This window comes from Tachypleus tridentatus, chromosome 1, assembly GCF_004210375.1.
Source record: "Tachypleus tridentatus isolate NWPU-2018 chromosome 1, ASM421037v1, whole genome shotgun sequence".
Taxonomy (NCBI): domain Eukaryota; kingdom Metazoa; phylum Arthropoda; class Merostomata; order Xiphosura; family Limulidae; genus Tachypleus; species Tachypleus tridentatus.
The window spans coordinates 27005829-27026756 of NC_134825.1; the positions used below are offsets into that span (position 1 = coordinate 27005829).

The following is a 20928-nucleotide window of genomic DNA, read 5'->3' on the forward strand; positions in this document are numbered from 1 at the left end:
CGAGTTCGAACCTCCGTCGCACCAAATATGCTCGCTCTTTCAGCCGGGGGGACGTTATAATGTGACGGTCAATCCCACTATTCGTTGGTAAAAGAGTAGTACAGGAGTAGGCGGTGGGTGGTGATGACTAGCTGCCTTCCCTCTAGTCTTACACTGCTAAATTAAGGATGGTTTGCGCAGATAACCCCCGAGTAACTTTGCGCAAAATTCAAAAACAAAACAAACATTCAGAGTCAAAACTCGGAGCTGCTTATAGCAAAATAATTGTTGAAAATTTTATTCATGTCAAGAAAACCTCAACAATAACATACGTTAAATCTCCATTTTAATTCTTAAAGTTCCATCATATTTTGGAATGTGGACATTAATGCGTGATTAATTCCAAATAACTTAGTGTAAAATATCCTGCTTGTGGAATAAAATCTGGCATCAATATTATTTTCATTTCTGTTCTCCCATTATTTCAAACATGAATGTTGAGCTTTTCCTGCGTGCGCAGATTTTCAACCGGCAGACAAACGAACGTTTGAGCACACACCTTGGTTCGCAATATATATAAGATATAGTTAAAACTCAGAGAGATCAAAACGATAACGCGCACCTTCTACAATTTAAAGTGTATTGGGTTGTTCTTAAGCACAGAGCTGGATACACTATGGGCTATTTGTGCTATATTCACTAAGGTATCGAAGCTCGATTTGTAACGTCTTAAACCTGTGCATTTACTTCTGAGCAACTAGATGACTACAATTTCAAAGTTCTACGAAATAATCCTCATGAAAGTGGACAAAATTGGAAGAGATTTCAGTGTTTCATATTTTGAAGTCTTCTCGCAATATCAATAAGAAATTAAACAAATATATCTCGAAAAAACAAGCTTTTTAAAAAGACAACATAATTAGTCAGCTAGAAGTGTAACAAAATAACACTTATAAAATAAAATCATAAACCAAAATTAACAATAATTATTTATGTTACAGAGCAAAACAATATATATTTTGATAAAAAATTGTAATACGAAAATGTGACATGTTTTTCTTCATTTCACCTAATTCCATCAAGTTTTGATTTCGACTGCTCGAGTATTTTACAGTAACCTAGTATCAATACTAACCTAAATTGGTAAGTACTTTCTTTGACGAGGAGTCAAGCATCCTACTCCTAAGGCCATGCAAATGAAATGACGCAGAGTAACAATCTTCTAGGTTAACTTTTTAACCGTAAATTGAGTCATAACAAAACCTTTTTATTTCAAAAAAATACTCTTTAATTGAATGTACGTTTGTTTTTTGTTTGTTTTTAATTTCCCACAAAGCTACTCCAGGGCTATCTGTGCTAGCCATCCCTAATTTAGAAGTGTAATACTAGAGGGAAGGCTCTAGTCATCATCACCCACCGCCGACTGTTGAGCTACTCTTTTACCAACGAATAGTGGGATTGACCCTCACATTAAAACACTCCCCCGGCTGAAAGGGCGAACATGTTTGGTGCGACAGGAATGCGAACCCGCGACCCTCAGATTACGAGTTGCACGCCTTAACACGCTTGGCCATGCCGGGCCGAAAGGAATGTATTTCATCGATTTTTAATATTATAAACGAAACTTAAATAAAATTATTTTAACCAAAGGGGTAACTGGTAATTAGATAGTTAAATATAAAATAAAAATCTGAGTACAAGTTAAACATTATCACTTTAAGAGGACTCGATAGATTTTTATATAGTATATCTAAAATGTTTTTTCTTATAATAATGGAGTATACTGCAGTTAATAAAAGTGACATTAATTTAAGTTGATCAAGTAAAAACAAAATAAAAAAGGAATATTTTCATTTTTCTTTCTCTTATTTTGCCTGTTAAAATAAAGTAATAATATTCCAATAATATCTATTCTTTTACCATTGTTTTATATCTGAATGTTTAAACGGGTGGATAAGTTATCAATAATTCACAGTAGTAGAAGCAATTATAAATAATAAAGTAATTATTTTTTCATGTTCTTTTCTTTGTTGTAGTGACCTCTGGTGTAAGTAAAAGCTGTTGCTACATCCGGCCGAAATAAAATTCATGATGGATTGGCCAGATGAAGAGTGAGATGTATGCAATACACTCTAATTCTAGGAGTTAGAAAAAGTGTATTTCAATTAAATTGAAGTATGTCGCGTCTAGCTGACTACTTTGTGATAGTTGGTTTCGATCACGCAAAAGCAAGTAAGTACTGAGTTATATGTAAAAGTAATATCTACTAAATGATAGATCAAGGGTATTTGAACCTTGAAATTGAACAAAATTGAATTTTGGACCACATTCGTACGAATCATAGTAAATTTTCAAAGTATCACGAAAAGTATTGATCAGTTTGATGTTACTTTTGTGTCAGTGTAGGGTGTTGCCAAGTCAATCGAAGGAACTTATTCTATGAAGTATTATAGTGAATTTTAATAACATTTTATTAATATTAACGTGGCAGTTTTTCTTAAATTGAAAGTTGAAACTGAGAGTTGTACTACTAGTTGTAGTGTAATAAATTAACCAGTCATTATACTCACTTTCAGTTCTAAAATACCCTTTAAAACTGACTGGTTGAATATGGGGATGGTACTAGTACTACTGAGTAATAGTGGTAGGGGATAGAAGAAATATTTATCTTCTCCTTGGAGATCTTCAGACTACAACAATCTCTAGTAGGTATCATAATAAAATGTGTAATGTGTTCAAAACAAGGTAGTGGAAAATATAGTTGTATACTTCCATCTATGTCTGAAAAGTTATTTCACTAACTAATAAGTGATATTTTATGTTCAAAGTAACACAAAATCCATGCGCCCCAAAATACTCACTCGCCACCCTTTTCCCACCACCAATAAAACCCAAGAAACCTGCTGCATCATGCAAAAATACTGGGCACACCCTGTCTTGGTGTCAACACTAGTATGATGATACTACATACAAATTAGATACTCTAACTGCACATATTACACATTTAACTAGATAACTATTATATATCTTGATATCCGTGTATTTATTGCTGTAGTCATTCAGTGTTTCACATAATATTCCACTAAACTATATTGATTGAAGAAAATATTTAAAAACATTTTGTTATAATATTACAACTTAAGTATTGTACTGAAATAATGAGAACAGACAAATATGATTTTACTTACAATAATTTGGTGAAGTTGATAATGTGGCAATAGAAATTTGTGATTTTCCAAATTAAGATGAGATTAAACAATTAACAAAACACTACTGCACTTTTACTTACAATTAAGATATTTTATTTGTGTTTAAACTTTTACACTGCATTGTGTAATAAAGACTACTTAGTTGGTTTGTTGCATGATTGGTAGAAAGAAAGCAGAAAAAGCTAATAGTAAGTCCAGTCAAATTGAACCTCTGTCACTAATGGTGTGCCACAGGGATCAGTGCTTATAACTTCAATTTTCATATTTAACAGAAGCATAGTTAGTAAATTAATAAATTTTGTGGATGTCATAATGATCTGTATTAAGGATGTTGAAGTACATCAGAATAATATGGATCAATTGAAATGTTAAACCAATAGTATGTGGAAGATATTGGAGTATAATTATTTAAATTACATTTAATGTAGATAGAAACACTCAGTAACTGTGATTAAAGAAATGTATCTTCACATAATGATGGTGAAGTCACTCAGACCATCAAAGCAAACTTAACACCTTAGCATGATTGAGTTAAATTGGAAAGAAATGATTTCCTGAAAAATATAGGATGTACTTTAAATTTTGTCTTTTCTGAGTATATAGGGATGGATTTGAATGATCAAATGTTGTCCATAATCTTAACATGATAAATATAAAAGTTTTTTTTCTTGTTTGTTATAATTTTTCAATTTTGATTTAAGAATATTTGTAGATATATTGTAAGATATACCATTTTTTGGATTTTTTTTGCTTTAATACTTATCACAACTATTTATTCAGATTTTTACTCTTTCATTCATAAAACAGTCCAATAACCATAGTGGTTGTGCATGCACTTGTACAACTATTATTGCCATGAATCACTCATGAAGTTGTCTTGTTTAATACTAGGAAGACCATAACACTGAGAATTGTACATTTAATATACAGTGTGGAGAACAAATTACAGATTGATTAAAATCAAACAAAAACTGTACTTTACATTTAAATCTTTAGAAAAGATATACAAGATTTAGTGAAACTTAATACTATTTTTCACAGTTATAATCTAATTGAAAAGTCTTATTTAGTGTTCTGTACCAGTTAATACAGCTAATAAATATTATTACATGCAGCAACTTGTTTAAAGTATGGACAGTTATAAGTGATGTAACCCATAAAAGAAACCAAAAATTCATAATTCATAATATTTTAGAAATTAGGCATATAATTTTAACACAACTATTTGAAATGTTTCATATAAACTACAAGTTTTGTAACATTCTAATAAGTCTTAGGTACTACAAAAGTTGTATTTGTGGAAATAAGTTGTATCTCCTGTATTTTTTAGTATAAGTAATTTAACTTTTTACTGTTAGTTCCATACACGGACATTTGTTTTTTTTTAACAAGCTAACAATTTTGAGCTATTGAGTGTAGCCACTGTTGTATGTTATTTCCACATACTAGGTTAGTGAACCTCTAGTTTGAATGAAAATTTTCCTTTCTTCCTTATTCATGAATTGTCTGCATTCCATCTTAGTGATGACAAATTTGTTTTATGATGTTATCAAGAAAAATTAGGTGTAACAATATATCATGCTATGGCAGTTCATCTTGAGCAAACTTCATTAATATTTTAAATTTATTGGAATTTTCATAGTCCATACACTGTGACAGACAAAAATATCTTAGCAAGTAATAATGTTGTCCTTAGTGTTTTTACAAAAGCAATGGATTTTTCAAAGATTAGTTCTCATTTCTAGCAGTCCTTTCTGCTGTGGCCACAGAAAGATACAGAATTTTGTTACACTGTTACTATATTTTAACTGTCACGTTTTTTTACGTTTGGCCTAAGGTGTATTTTTTTTTTATATATTTTATAAAGGGATCATTAAGAATCTTTTGCTGATACTTGTGTGGGGTTTCTCATCCACAACTATTTAAGAAAAATGACATCAGTTTTGAAGGGTTGACAATAATGAGTCATTAGACACTGTTAGAGGGTTGGGATCATGATTACAAGAGATAATTTGTAACTTTGGGTCAGTGTAGCCTATTATTATTATTATTAGAAGACAGGATACTTAGCTTGCTTTCCAAAGCATCTTAACTTGTGAGTTAAGACATTGTTTCAGTTTATAGATCCAGTTGAAGTCGCAACTTCCACTAGAGGTTTATAAGTGATTCCTCAGGTGTGACAGCTTATACAGAACCCACTTAGATGTGTTCATAACTGTCAAGAAACTCTGAGAAGACAATTTCAGTATACTCATATTTCTTCACAAAAACTGTTTCTTGTATATTTTAACATGTAAATGTTAAGTATTAATGTTAATCTCCATCTAGGTTTTTCCTATGACCCATTTTTAGTTTTCTCTCATGCATGCTATGATTTGTATTGTTTTGAGACTTTTTTTTGTTCACAATAATTAGTTATTATCTTGATTATTTTATATTAGTGCCACATGACTGTTCTGATGCCTTCATTATCTGGGGGTTTCACTGATATTGTATCAATTGCTATGACTTTTATAATCCTTCGATATTTGTCTACTAGGCTGTGTTGAAAGATGTACATCATTTAATCAGCTGATAATCAGATGTATATTCATAAAATCTCTGCTAATTCATTTTTACTTTCACGGTATTTCAGTTTCCATTGGGAGATTAAGGTTTCAGAATTTCAGTTTGTCTCTTTCTTTCATTATCTTCCAGGATCCTGTATGTAATGTTCTTTGATACTCACTACATCTACTTGTACTTTTTATGCAGCCTATCATCAATGTATGTGAGGTCTGTATTTATGACTCATTTAGTGACCCATTTTTTTATTATTTTTGTACGATGACTCCTTTTGTTCGTCATCAGATTATTGTTCTGAAATAAACTCTTGAATTTGCCTTCCTTGTGTTCTTCAGGCTTTTCGATTCTGTTTTCTATTCATCATCCAATTTTGCCTTTTGCAGTTTCTGTTCAAATTTATATCTGGAAATTTTTAACCTTTTGTGTGAAAAGTAGTTATTGATGTACTTCATGGTTCCTTCAATTTTTTTTTTTTTTTACTGTCTCTTTGTGTTGCCAAAGGCAACAGGAAATTGTATTTTTTTTTTTTTAAGTTTTAGATTTATATCCCATCTCATTTATTATGTGGAAAAACTTTGTAGATGTAACCTATAATAATCTAGTTAAAATTATTTCATCAAAATTTCAAAAATCCCTATTTAACCTTCCAATTTATCAACCTTTTCAACCATATATTTGTTTTTCATGTTGTGCAGTGGTGTTTGGCATGCTGTGTTTTCTCCTGTAACAAAACTATTTGTTGGTCTTCCACAAACACACCCAATATTTATTTTTATCATTACATGGATGATTAAGAGAGTTCTTACTCAGTGGTTGTTTCATGCTCTATTTACCTGCCAATTAACATCTTCTCTGGTATAAGATGGCTTATTAGTTTAACTCTCAGTTTGTGCTTACTCAATATCATGTTCATCTGAGATTTTGTATTAATACCATTCAAGGAACTCTTCACCTTCACCCTTCTCCTTTGGCTTTGCAATTCTTTCAAGTTTTTGGTGTGAATACTTCTCTATCTGTTAAACACATCCTCTCTGGTTTGAAAATGATGTTTAAGTTTTATGACAGTTCCTATAATAACTTCTCTCATTCTTTCCAGTATATCATATCACATTAAAAGTGATACTAGTTTTACTTATGTGTAAACTGCCAATTTCATATTCCTCCCCTTGGTGTTGATTCCTGTACATGGTGAGGGGATCTCCCAGGGAATGTTTTGTTCTTTCAGTTTACCTCCTCTGGGATATAAACATCCACCCATGTGTTTGCTGTGTGTGGCAACCCGTGAAGGGGAGGAGAGGATCCTGGTGGTGGAGGGGTCCAACCCTAACACACCTCTTTGGCCCTGAATTTCTGTAGATGAGCGGCGTTGGGGTAGCCCCCTTGGGTCAGTCGGCTGGTTTACTAGGGCTAGGTCAACCAAGTACCAATGTTGGATGTTCTCAACAGGTGTTATGGACATTGCAACTGATGCTGGTCTCTGGATATAGTGCTCACGAAACCCTGGCATTGCTGCAGTGTCCTTGTTTGACATTGTAGTACTTCCCTTCGTAGGGCTTCATGGTGGGTGGGGTCAGTTGGCACCGAAATTTCCCTTTATTATGGATATTCCAATTAAAAATCTCATTAAAATAGTGAAAAAACAGTCTGTAGGTAAATGACCACATCTTGAAGATTCTGAGCAGCAATCCTCACCATCTGTACATCTGTTGTACCTCATTTTCTTATATTGCATTCACTTTCAGACAGACCTTTAAGGCAAATGTCTCACTTTTTCATTCAGAAGGGACTAGAGGGACTTGCTGGCTCTCCAAAGTCAGTAAAGAAGCTTTGATCTGGTGACATATTGGTGGAAACAACCAACATTCAACACAGTGAATGCCTTTTGCATTCAAAGGCAATTGGGGATATACTTATTGAGGTTACACCTCATGCTACTTTAAATTTATCATGAGTTATTGTTGAGAGGGATTTGAAGAACATTCCAGAGTCAGAGATTCTCACTGGTTTTTCCACCAAAGAAGTTTCTGTAGTGAGGCATATATCCACTTGCAAAGATGGAATTATGATGCCAACCAATGTCCTAATTCTCATATTTACATCATCACATCCACCTGCCATCACCAAGGCAGGTTATCTTAATTGCAGAATAGGGCCATACATTCCAAACCCTCTGTTTCCAGTGTCAGTGGTTCAGTCACTTGAAAACGTCATGTCGTGGTTCCTTGATGTGTGCTTGTTGTAGTGGCAAGGATCATGATACCTTTCACCCACCCTACTTTTGTTCTTGCCCTAAATGGTTGGAAGAAAAAGAGGTGGAGCATTTGAAAATGATTCATAACATTACTTATTCTGAGGCTCGAAAATTGCTGTTCACCATTTTATGTTGGATGTATGCTGCTGCACTTCATTCCACAATTACAGAGGGAGTGCAGACAGATCTCTGTCTTTAAAAGAATCGTTCTCTGAACAAATGAAAAGTGTTTTGACCTCCATGGTTAAAAAAGTTGATGATCAACTTCAACACCCATCTGTTCCTTACACATGTTCCAACAAACTCCAAGATCCACATCCTTTGGTTTCAGGTAGAGGCATTTCCTCGAATACATCTTCTCCCACCCAAAGATGCAAAACAATCATTTGTTCACATCTTCAGTCACTGTAATCCCCTTCCAACAACAAAGACCTGCCCAATCGACCCAGAGCAGGATCCATGGAGGTTGATAGACCTCTCTTGATAGAGGACAGTAAGGAAAAAGATGTCATAAACAGAAGGGTCTTCCAGCCAATTTGCCTACACATCATACAAAATGGCCACCGAGATACAATGGAACTGTCGAGGTTTACATTCTAATCTGGATGACATCAAAACACTGATTGCTTCTGACCATCCTGTATGTCTTTCCTTACAGGAAACATTTCTGAAACCTGCCATTACAGTCACCTTTCAGCAGTTTTCTTTTACAGAAATGACAGGTTGAGTGATGGATGAGTGCATGGAGGGGTGGCACTGTTGGTTGATCAGCATGCGCTCACCCTGTCCTTGCCACTCAACATGCCCTTGGAGGCCATAGCCATACGTGTTTCCTTGAGTCATACCATTACTGATTGTTCTCTCTACCTGTTGCCTGGAGAGACATTTGATCAATCAGACCTTGATGCTCTCATTGAACAGTTGCTGTCTCCCTTTCTCTTCCTGGGGGACTTTAATGGACATCACCTAGTCAGTCCTATGCTGCTATTAATCTCAGTTTGCTTCCCTTCATTATTCTCCCATTTTTCATGGAGGGTTTACAATAATCCACGAGGCAGTGATCATTTTCTTATAATTTTGAGAGACTGGCCATGATCAATGCCACCTGATCCCTCATGCCCTGTTGGAAGCTGGGTCAGGCAAACTAGCTCTCTTTTACTGCTCTCGCAGAACTTGATCCTGCCATCATCTGTGAGCCATCAATAGTAACTGACTGTATTATACAAGTAGCTGCTCATGTATACCTAAAACCTCAACATGTTTTCCACTATATCTTCATCCATGGTGGAATCCTGCCTGCTATATGGCACGGAAGGCTCAGAAATGGGCCTGGGATACTTTCCATAGATATCCCACACTCTTGAACTGCATCGCTTTCCAATGGGCCCGTCCACATGCTCGGTGGGTAAGACATCAAAGCCAGAAGGAATCTTGGATTAAGTTCACAACCAGCATATTTTCTACCACCAGTTCCAAAGTCATAAGGGACAAGATTTGAAAGGTCAGTGAGCAATATTATTCTATCCCCCTCTCAATCTTGCTCTGATCACCAGGAAGTAGCTGAAACCCAGAACATTGCTGATACTCTAGGTGAAAGCTTTTGCTGCATATTTAGCACTTTTTCTTCTTCTTCCACCTTTTTAGCCATGAAGACTCAGGCAGAGCTATCACCTCTTTCCTTTCAAGCTGATTGTCTCTATGACTATAATCATCTCTTTACACTGGTGGAACTCAAATTGGCTGGTCTGGTAGTACATCAGTTGGATCTGATGATGTACACTATGACATGCTGTGCCATCTATGTCCTGTTTCTCTTGCTATTCTTCTGATTGTTTTTAACCGGATCTGGCAGGAGAATGGTTTTCCTGATGTCTGGTGCTAGGCTATTGTCCTACCTTTCTTTAAGCCTGGGAAGGATCCCAAGATTCCTTGAAACTGCTGTCCATTTGCTTTTACAAGCTGTCTTTGTAAGATCTTAGAGAGGATTGTTAATGCTTATCTTGTTTGGTTCCTTGAATGAAACAACCTCCACTCGCCCACCCAGTGTGGGTTTCGACGACAGTACTCCACCATGGACCATCCTGATTTGACTTGAAATGTCAATCAGAGAAGCCTTTTTCACATGACAACATCTTGTATCAATATTCTTTGACATTGAGAAGGCTTATGATACAACATGGAGGTATGGCATTTTGCAAGACCTCCATTTACACTGCTGGCCAAAATCTTAAGGCCAATGAAAGAAAGAAAAAGAAAAGAAAAAAAATAATGTTTTGTGTTGTTAGACTCAACCACTTATTTGAGTAGAGCTTCAAATGATGAAAATAAGAAAAGGAAAAATAAAAATAGGAAACATTTTTAGCATTTAATAGGGAAAAGGTGAACACTATGAAAGTAGCCTAAATACTAGCTGGTCAAAAGTTTAAGACCATACTTAAACAAAGCCTTAATAGGTAAACACGTAATGAAATTTAGTCATTTGTGTTCAAGCATTGGTGTTGGCAACATCTCCCACTGACATCTCCTGTGTTACATTGGGTAAAAAACATGGCAAAGGCTAAAAGGTTGACAGAGTTTGAACATGGCAGAATTATCGAGATGCAAAAGCAAGGTCTTTCTCAATGTGCCATTGCTGGTGAGATTGGGCATAGTAAAACTGCTGTTGCAAATTTTTTAAAAGACCCTGAGGGATATGGAATGAGAATTTTAAGTGGTTAGCCAAAGAAAATTTCACCAGCGTTGAGCAGGAGGATTCGATGGGTTGTCCGGCAAAACAGCAGCTGATCATCGAACCATATTAAGGCCCTTATGGACGCAGAATGCATCTCAAGAACAATAAGATGGCATCTACAAGAGAAAGGCTTTAAAAACTGTAAATGTTTTCAAAGGCCATGCCTCCTTTCACACCACGAAACAGCTCTGTTGACTTTGCTGAGAAGCGCCAAACATGGGACATAGAAAAGTGGACGAAGGTTTTGTTCACTGATGAGAAAAAAATTAACCTGGATGGTCCATATGGCTTCCAACATCACTGGCATGATAAGGATATCCCACTGGATGCATTTTCTACATGACAAAGTGGAGGAGGTTCCATCATGATCTGGGGTGCTTTCTCTTTCCATGGAACAATTTTTTTATTTTCCCTTTTATTATTTTCATCTTTCACAGCTCTACTCAAATAAGTGGTTGAGTCTAACAATGCAAAATGCATATTTTTTATTTATGTTTATTGGTCATAAGATTTTGGCCAGCAGTGCATTTGGGTTACGTGGCCATTTGCCCATTTTTATTAAAATTTTTTTTCATGGACAGGAGATTCCAAGTTTGTGTGGGTTTGACACTTTCCTGTTCTTTTCTATTGGAACTTAGTTCCTGAGGTCTGTGTTCTAAGTGTCACACTTTTCACTATAAAAATTAATGCCATCGCTGAACAACTCCCTCTTACTGTTGCAAACGGGCTCTATGTCAACGACTTTCACATCTCATGTCAGTCGTTGAACATGAGGTGTACTGAGCGGCAGCTACACACTGCCCTCAATTGTTCACTGAAGTGGACCACAGCAAATGGCTTTAACTTATCTCTCTCTAAAACCATTTGCATGCACTTTTTCTGCCAACGGGGTATTCACCCTGATCCTGAACTCAGTATCAGTGAAGTTGTGCTGCCTGTGGTCCTTGAGACAAAGTTCTTGGGACTTATCTTTTACTGTAAGCTGACCTTTATACTACACATTAAGCAGCTACAGGTCAAATGTACAAGAGCACTGAACATCCTCCGTTTCCTCTCTTTCACCACTTGGAGAGTGGATCGACATTCTATGCTAAAGATATGTCGTGCTCTTATTTGATCGAAATTTGACTATGGATCACTGGTCTGTGGCTCTGCCAGACCTTTTGCCTTGAAGATGCTGGACCTCATTCATCATCAAGGATTTTGGCTCTTCACTGGGGCTTTTTGCACTTCCCCAGTTCAGAGCTTACACATAATCTCATGAACCTTCTTTGCACCTCTGCTGTTTGCAGCTCTTTACTATATGTTTTGAAACTTCATTCCTTACCAAAGCATCCCACCAGGGTTTGTGTTTTCCTTCCTTGATGGGTCATGCTTCTTCAGACTAGACGGTCTGCCATTGCTCCTATTGGCCTTCATATCCAGGTGCAGTTGGATGAATTGGGTCTGTCCTTGGATAAGATTGCTGTATCCACTGGTCAGCCCATCCTACTAGAGCTTCTTAAAGTCCCCAATTGTGACCTGTCTTTAAGTCATCTTTTGTGTTCACTGCTGGACTGTGTGCCATTTCTCTTACCCTGGAACACATAGAAGCTAAGCAGTACTCAAAGTGCACTATTTATATTGACTCATTTAGTTTTCTACTGGCCCTGGAATCGCTTCACGTTTGTTCACACCCTGTTCTTGCCGATATTCAAAACTGACTGGCCCATTTCTTCTTAACATCTACTTCTAATCAGTTTTTCTGGATACTGGGCCATGTTGGTATTTGTGGGAATGAGCTTTCCAACACTGCAACTAAATCTATCTGCTCTGGCACTATCACTGCCATGCCTGTTCGATACATGGACTGTGGTCCTGTTTTCAAGGCTTGGCTTTGGTCGTATGCTATTTATGTGTTGTTTTTTTTAAACTTTGTTTCCTTTTATGAATTTTACAAAATTTACTTTTAACTTTTTACCAGATGTTTGGTGCAGATAGCCTAGCTGTTTTGTGCCATAAAATACTAAATCAAACAACCAACCAACCAGTTCATATTCCTCCTATATTTTTCTGCAATGAACACAACTTGTATTGGACTATCAATCAAATTGGACTTTGGAAATGTGAAAGGAAGGCATGATACAATTCTGCTCAGAATTAAATTTCTTGCATGGCTTCCATATGCTTTAACTGGCTATCCATGATCAGAAAGACATAACTTGTTTTATAAAAGTTCTTAGTAGTATTACTGAACTAAATTCTCAAAAAAATAACATAAACATAACATTTCAGAAGAGAATAATTTTAAAAGAAATTAATCAGTATTTTTTAGGGTGGGTTGAAGACATGACAGTGAAGATTAAAGCTGTGAAACATCAATTTTGTACTAAACATGCTAATAAAAATTTTGAAATGTCAGTTACAGCTAAGAAATTTGTTAATTCAATTTCTCTACCTGAGAAAACTAACTGTAAGAATTGTTGCAATTTTTAACTATTTTAAGTAGCATTTATGTTGTTTATAATACCTGGTCTCTGTTAGTAGGAAACATTGAATTACATTGCTACAACAAAACTTGACAATGAAGGCAAAGTTCCATATAATTTCTTTTTTGCATGAGTGTTTTTTATTGTATTACATGTGAAGAAAACAAGATAAATAAAAATTGGAAATTTAAAAACCTGCAAATTATATTTGAGTTGTGAAAAAAGTAAGGAAACAATGCTATAGACACTGTACACATTATTTACTCAAACTGCAAATCCATATTTTGGCTCAGTGCTGTTACTTAGAATTACATCTGGTGGAGTACTTAAATATTCTTAACAGATTTTATATACCATTCTTCCTTACCTCCAGCAACTAAGGAAAACTATTAACCTATTGCTGATACATTTCACTCCACCTTCCATGACTCACCAGTAAGCCTGAGGGTTTATAATGTTGAAAGTCAGGTTTCTGTATTTGTTGTGGGCACAGATAGACCAGTTTGTAGCATTTTGCTTAATAAACATATACTTCAATGCATTGTAATAGATAAATATTGTCACTTGGAAAGCACTTAGCACTTCCCAAGCACTTCATTAGGCATTTAACATATTTTTTACTGATTTAGCTCAACAACCCTCTTGGTTTTGTGTAACTTGTGATGAAGTAATTCAAAGTGTCTAACTGTATCATTATAGGATTTTATATGTGTTAGTATAGTACTTTAGAGGATGTGTAATACTGGCTGTAACCAAATTTGCCATTTTATTTAGTTATAAATATATTCCAAAAGTTAATGCAGGCTTTTTGTCTTCTTTTAGTGTGAAGCCCTTATTATTAGCAGGCATTAATATTTTTATGGTATATATTTCTAATGTGTGTGATAGTAAGTTCAGCAAGTAATAATGTAGGTCTAGAAAGTTCTACGAGTTTTTGTCAGAATTTCTAGTTATTTCAAGAGTAGTTCATAAATAGAAGGTTCAGTGAAGCAATGAAAAAAAATAGTAAAGTTATTCCTTATCAGTAAAGTGAATAATTATGTTTTCATTTTACAATAAAGTTTTAAAAGTAAGTTTATTCTTACATTAGTATTGTGCAGTTGATGTCATTTGTAAACTTGGCCGACAATTTACCTATGTTTTTGAGCTTTGAAAACATTAAGGATAATATATACTAGTGTAATCTTTATATGGACCAGGTTTGGAATTGTTTTCACCAAATAATTTAAAAGAACTTGTTAACCAAAGATCATTGTGACAACTGTTGCATCAGAAATGAGGTTATATTGGTAGGTATAAAATAAAAGATGACAAATTCAAGGAGTAAGAGTGGAATTTTATTTGAGATAAGAAAAGTATTTAAGCAAAATTAAAAGGAATGTTAAAGAAAAGCCTAAGAGAAGACCAGAAAGAAGAGGATAAAGAAGTCTAAGAAGATTGTTACAGAAATGTAAGGAAGGAGTTAAAAGAAGCAAAGAAACCTACCATTTGAAGAATAATAAAAATAAATGTAATTGAAGAATATTGATTAAGTTATAGCTATAGGGTATGCAGAAGGTTTACAACAAGTTTAGACAACTTAGGAATTGGAGAACTTCTATGATTTGTACCTATTAACACCACTGCTTTGCCACTGTTACTGAAGGACTTTCTTGAACTATTCCAGCCGTAACAATACCAAATGTCATGTAACCAAGTGATAGACAAGGATATGATAATTATGCTGAAGCACAATAGATGTACATTCTTGAAAACATTCTTCAGTTGGTAATGGAATTTTAATCTGTTGAAGTTGCAGATAAAGTATTAAAGGCACTATTTTGAAATATGAGAACATCAGATCCTGTGGCAAGAACTGACAGTTAATCATATAATTAGTTTGATAGAATGGAGGAAATGGATTACAATGGAATTCATGTTGCATTTTGTAAATTAAAAGGACATTGTGAGGAACTGTAGATAAAACCCAGTATGGAATAAGAATCCCTTGTTTTGACCTTCTTAGATCATCTTCAGGTTAAAGTTCTTTGTCAACTTGAAGATGCAGTGGTTTGATTCCTATTGGTGGACTCAGCGGATAGCCCTATGTGGCTTTGCTATGTGAAAACACACACAACTTGAAGATGACCAGAGAATGTTGAAACAAGTTTTAATACCCATACCTGCCATCTTGAAATACATTTTTACTTCAAGTGGGTTTCTCATCATCACGACATAAGAATTCCTCTTGGAAGATATTAAGAAGAAGCTGTTATTATAGAAAATATGGTCATTACAGTCTACACTGTAATAATTCAATTATTGTTATTAAACCAAAGGGAAAATACCATGAGGATGTGCATTTAAACCTATCAGTTCAGAGAAACAACATGGAGCTAACCAGACATTAAAAAAATAAGAACTAACTGGATTAATGGGCAAAGTCTATTGGGGCACACTTCTCTTACTCCAAATAGATAAGAAGGTCATTATTTGACAAAACTTGTCCATGAGTTCTTGGGTTTATTGATGAATATTCTTGCAGTGTGTTATTCAATTGTTCAACTTGATTTATTAGTGAAAATAGGAAATTGGCTTTGGAGATAAAGAAAAAAGAAATTTGATGTAAACAGGTGGACATTAAGTACTAGCAAAAGATAAATTGGAAGTTACTGTTACTGTTGAAAGTTTCTGTGTGCTTTGTCTTGTGTAGGTAATAACATTGAAGAAGAGTGCATTTTGGGAACTGTCATCATGCATAGAAAAGAGTGCAAGACTGGACAAATTGTAAATAATTTCACAATGTATGACCAGAAAATCCCTACATAGCATATGGCAACTGCTACATCAAAGATTGAACTTCTAGTGAAAACAGGTAGTTTAGTCATTGTAATACCAGAAGTTACTTGTAATAAATCTTCATCTACGGACTTGAGCATAGCAAAACCAAACACTGTTATTTGCTGAAGAATTGTTGCTTGCAAGAGTTCTCATGGATGTGAAGAATAATGATATCAGACATGATTACAGCCAGAGAACACTGGGATAAAATGCTGCTGAAATTGGATTTTTTCAAGATGACATTGTATGGCTGTATTATATCCATTGCAAGAAAGAGAGAATTCCAAGGTTTAGTAGGTGTTGTTCTATGTACATTATAGAAGAGAATCATTGATGCGATTTCCAGAATCCAAAAATATAAGTGATCCAAACATGGATGTTATTTAGAAGTACTCTAGTGAGAATATGGCCAAATGGGTGACTCCAAAAAAGAACTTGTCAGCAGAAATTCAACCTTCTAAGTTGTCCAGAGCTACTTCCTATTGAAGCTACTCTCAGAAGATGATCAGGGGTGAAACCAACAGTTAACTTACTTGATTGCCTTCCCAGAAAGATCCTCTGCCAGCATTAAGACAGTGAGTGACAATAAGGGGCAAGACACCCTCCAGTTATATAATATAGGTATTGGTATGGAAGATTTATAAAAAGATTTAATGAATGAGCTATTTTATTGGTATTCATGATGACTAGAAACCCATTTGAAGTAAAAATGTAGTTGAAAGACAGCCTATATAGGTATTAAAACTGAAGATTATTAGGATTATTTAAAGGACTTTACAATTTTGGAAAGGAGCAGTGTGATGAGCAGTGTTTTTAATTTTGTAAATTACATATCAGCTAATGGATGAATAATATCAAGATCAAAAGCTTATTTACAGGGCTAGAAAGCTATGAAGATTCTCATGTCAGAATTTCTTGTAAATTCAAGGGTAAAATATAAATACGAGTTTGAGCAAAACATTGAAAAGATAGTTGTTCTAGCCAGTAGAATGAAGCATCCATTGGGTTCTTGTACAACGTGAGTAGTAAAAAAGCTTTCTACACTCTAATTAAAGGGATTTAGTTTGCATCTTTTCTACTTTGAGCCTTTTTCAGGTAAACAAAAAACAACTGGCTATGATGAAGAATCAATTAAAATTAAAATACTCTTATGAAGAACGAGATAAGACAATATTGAGTAGTAAAATTACTATGATGAAGAGCGAAATAAGTCGATAGTAAAAAAACAAAAACAAAGTTATTTATATGTAAATATCTTTATTTTTGTTCACACACACACACACACGTATGTCATTTGTCAGCTTTAGGTGCTAAGTTTCTGCGAAGCTTAATAATGTGTGTATGTATTTTTTCCTGCCCTCAATTCTTTTAAATGATATATAAGAAAACTTTGGTGTCGATATATATATCCTGTGATTATGTCACGTTAACAAAATGTAAGAAAAATTAAAAAGTGTAATGATATGACGTTAGAGGACTTTTTTTCCCCCTGAATGAGAAAAACACAATTTTTTTTTTCATTTTGTTCATCTTTCGCGGCGAAGTAATACATTTATCGCAGTTTACACAAAGCTTAACCAAAAAACTTTCGTGGAATTTATCTTTGAATAATATGATACTAGAAATCGCACTCATTTTGCATAATTGAAAGAAATAATCGTGTTATAGTAAGCTTTAACAAAATATGTTCATGTACACGATAAATGGTTGTTTTAATCTCGTTATGTTTTACTGACGTACAGAATGGTAGTATCTGGCCGTTCAAAACTTTCTTTGCACAACCAACCTTGGGAAAATCAAAAAACATACCGTGTTTGCATTAGGAAGCAATAACATAAGATTACTCAGTATAATGCATTATTTTAATACCACAGGTAGTGAAGAATTAAAACATTGACAACGTAATGGTAAGCAATCAAGAGAGGAATCTCGGAGTTGGAATTTTTAAGTTGGAAGAATGTTGTGGAATGAACAAAGTGCTAACGAAATCTAGTCCACTATCTTGTCCTAGAAAACATGTACAAAAAGTAGAATACAAGTTTCAAGGATATCTTAGTCTTCCAGTGAATCGGCAGTAATTTTACGAATTCACAACTCGAAAATCCCTTTTCAGTAGTGAACAATGAAAAACATTATGGGATTTTCAAACTGAGAAAGCAAGATAATATTCACTGATCCAGTTCTTAGCATCTTTAATACAACAGTACTTCTTTAAATACAAGATTTCTATAATAATATAATACCAAATTCTAATCACAGACACTAAGATATATAAGCCCTTGTCGTAGGCCTAATGTATGTTAAGCCTTTGTTAAGTACATCCTATATTCTATAAATTGTAGGTTGTAAAATTTTATCAGTGTAACAAATTTAATCTGTAAAAGTTAAGAATGTTTTTATATCAAATATATTTTCGTACTTTAGATGCGAAGATAAAGGGCAATCAAAACTGGATATTTTGTATTTTGTGTTTGTTTTTTCTAATGGATTGCTTTGAAATTTATTATGTAAAAGTTCAGTTAAACATATCCACTGGAAGTATGTGATAGTTTGAATTACCACGTTTTGAGCTACAGAAAGTGAAAAATCGCTTAACTATCACTGCTGTTAATAACAAACTGTTTATTGCAAATTGTTTTGGCCTCACTACACATTATCGTTTATTTTAATTAAACACTAAAACTATGTACATCTGGTTTTGTTATTTTGAGAAAATTAGCATTTTCTACAGCTTTCACAACAATGGTATGAAAAATAGGCTGTTTTTAACTTAAGAAATTACAAAATATTATATGTAAACCAAAAACATATATAACTTTTACTTTATCTGTTGGCCTTTTTACCAAATTGTTGCATATCTATGAATACTGTGCGATTACTAGCTTGATTTTGTTGATAATTGCGTATACCGCAATTAAAATCTAACTGTAAGATCTTTATATAGATAAGTGTGTCCATGTTAAAGTAGTACAAAACTGATGATTTTCTTTTGTACAAGTAATCAGAAACTAGGTATGAATGTAGTTACGATCCTATATTACCGTATTGCATTAATACGCAAAAACAAAAACTTCGGAACTTTGTAGTTTTATAGGTACGTTTTATGACATAAAAAACACAAACACCAATTATTAACTTATGCAGCAATTGACAACAGTACAAGGAAAAAAAAAACTTTCTTTAAAGATTCACTTGAAAGAAGAACTTCTAATTCAATATAATCACTTCGAATGTAGTATGTCGAAATTCAGCTTGAGACTAATATTCAAGTGCTGAAATTCACGTTAGATGTACAGCTACAAAGGTTAGTGTTCCATTGTGAATTGGACCACAACTTGTCAATATTTTCTTAACGGTTTTCAACATTTCTCAATAAACGCAAGGCTTACAAGAAGTTACGAAAGTTAAGAGTAATTATTAAACTTAAACTCACTAATTCGTTTGAGTCATAAACAAAAAAGCAATGACAACTTATAAGAAAATCCAACGATTAATATCTAGGTTCGAAAGCAGTATTTATGATCTCTGATTATTTATTTTATTATCTGGAAAGGATTTACTGTTAAACATTTATTTTAATATCTGGGTTTTTCAATTTGATGCATGTGACGTATATTGTTGGATGTGTGTTGCGCAAGTCCTGCCTGTTTTTTAAATTTTTAGAAGATTCTCGAGAATAAGAATCAACGATATGTTTTATGAAAATACTAGCGTATCTTCGAATATTGTTGAACGTTCAAGAATATTGCCTGAGTATGAAAGGTACTATCACAAGAAGCGGGGACAGTAATAGAATATTGTTTTGTCTCTACATTTATTATACTATAAACCTCGGAAGCTATAATTGTAATAAACGCTTATTAATCGGAAAACTACAGATATTTGACCAGGAACATACATAGATTTCGAACATTACAAATCTTTCAACTTTAGAGAATAAACGTCATACGTTAGTGTTTCCACGAAGTCATTTCGTAACTTCAGCAGAAAAAACTTATGTGGGAAGAATAAAGTTAACCAGCATTCCCGCCAAGTGAATTGTATCTGTGTTTCAACCTAAAAGTAATTTGCTACTCGTGGACCTTGACTGTTGATAAAATATTTAGTTCTAAACCAGATAAAGACTGGATATTGTTCGTGAGTTTGTAAACTTTGTGTATATAAATAATTATTTATGTTAACTATTTGCGATGACTGTTATTATAAATTGTATTGTTTTTTCTTGTATATTAAAGCATATTTGTGTCAAGAATGAAAATTGTGTATGAGTCGTGGCTGGCAAATATAAATGTGATACATATTAATATTTAATTAACTTCTAAATTAAAATTTACCACTACTTAACATTGTAATACATAACGTTTGTGACATATCTTATACAGAATATATAAAGCTTTAGAATGCATTCTGTAACCAAGTAACCCACGTATGCCATGTTATGAAAAGCGTAAAAAAAAAAATTGGAGAAAAATATTGTTTCATATGAAAGATTTGTAGAATTAGCTACCGAACTTGATACAAGGAACCAAACAAGATAGGAATAGAAGTGGACGTGTCACTTGATCCATCTAATGATTACATAGCAGGCAAAGTTATCATGATTTTACATGGAAAATAAAATCCTCACATTTCTGGGTTTCTGACTGGCAAAACAACTGGAGCCAGAATTTTCAATCGTAAAATCTCACTTTATTGTAAAATAGTTATAAAAATATTAAATGTAACTAAAGGAAAGTTGTAATGATTAGAGGTGAGATTCCATTCAAACACCAAACTTTTGGTGGATAAAGTGGTGAAGTTAACAATGTAAGGATTTTATTATGCATGTAAAGTTGAGGTAACTTCGTTTGTTTATGTGATCATTAGCCAGACCAAGTTATGTATTCACTTTTATCTCCATCTTGT

At 34.0% G+C, this 20928-nt stretch overlaps 1 protein-coding gene across 1 annotated transcript in view; it reads left to right on the forward strand.

Annotated features, from left to right (window-relative positions):
* The first annotated feature begins 2038 nt into the window (after positions 1–2038).
* Positions 2039–20928, forward strand: part of LOC143244837 (myotubularin-related protein 13-like) — a 136418-nt gene continuing 117528 nt past the window's right edge. The window contains exon 1 of the mRNA XM_076490234.1: positions 2039–2211. Within this exon, the coding sequence (XP_076346349.1) occupies positions 2157–2211 (55 nt within the window). The 5' untranslated portion in view covers positions 2039–2156. The remainder of the gene's footprint in view (positions 2212–20928) is intronic.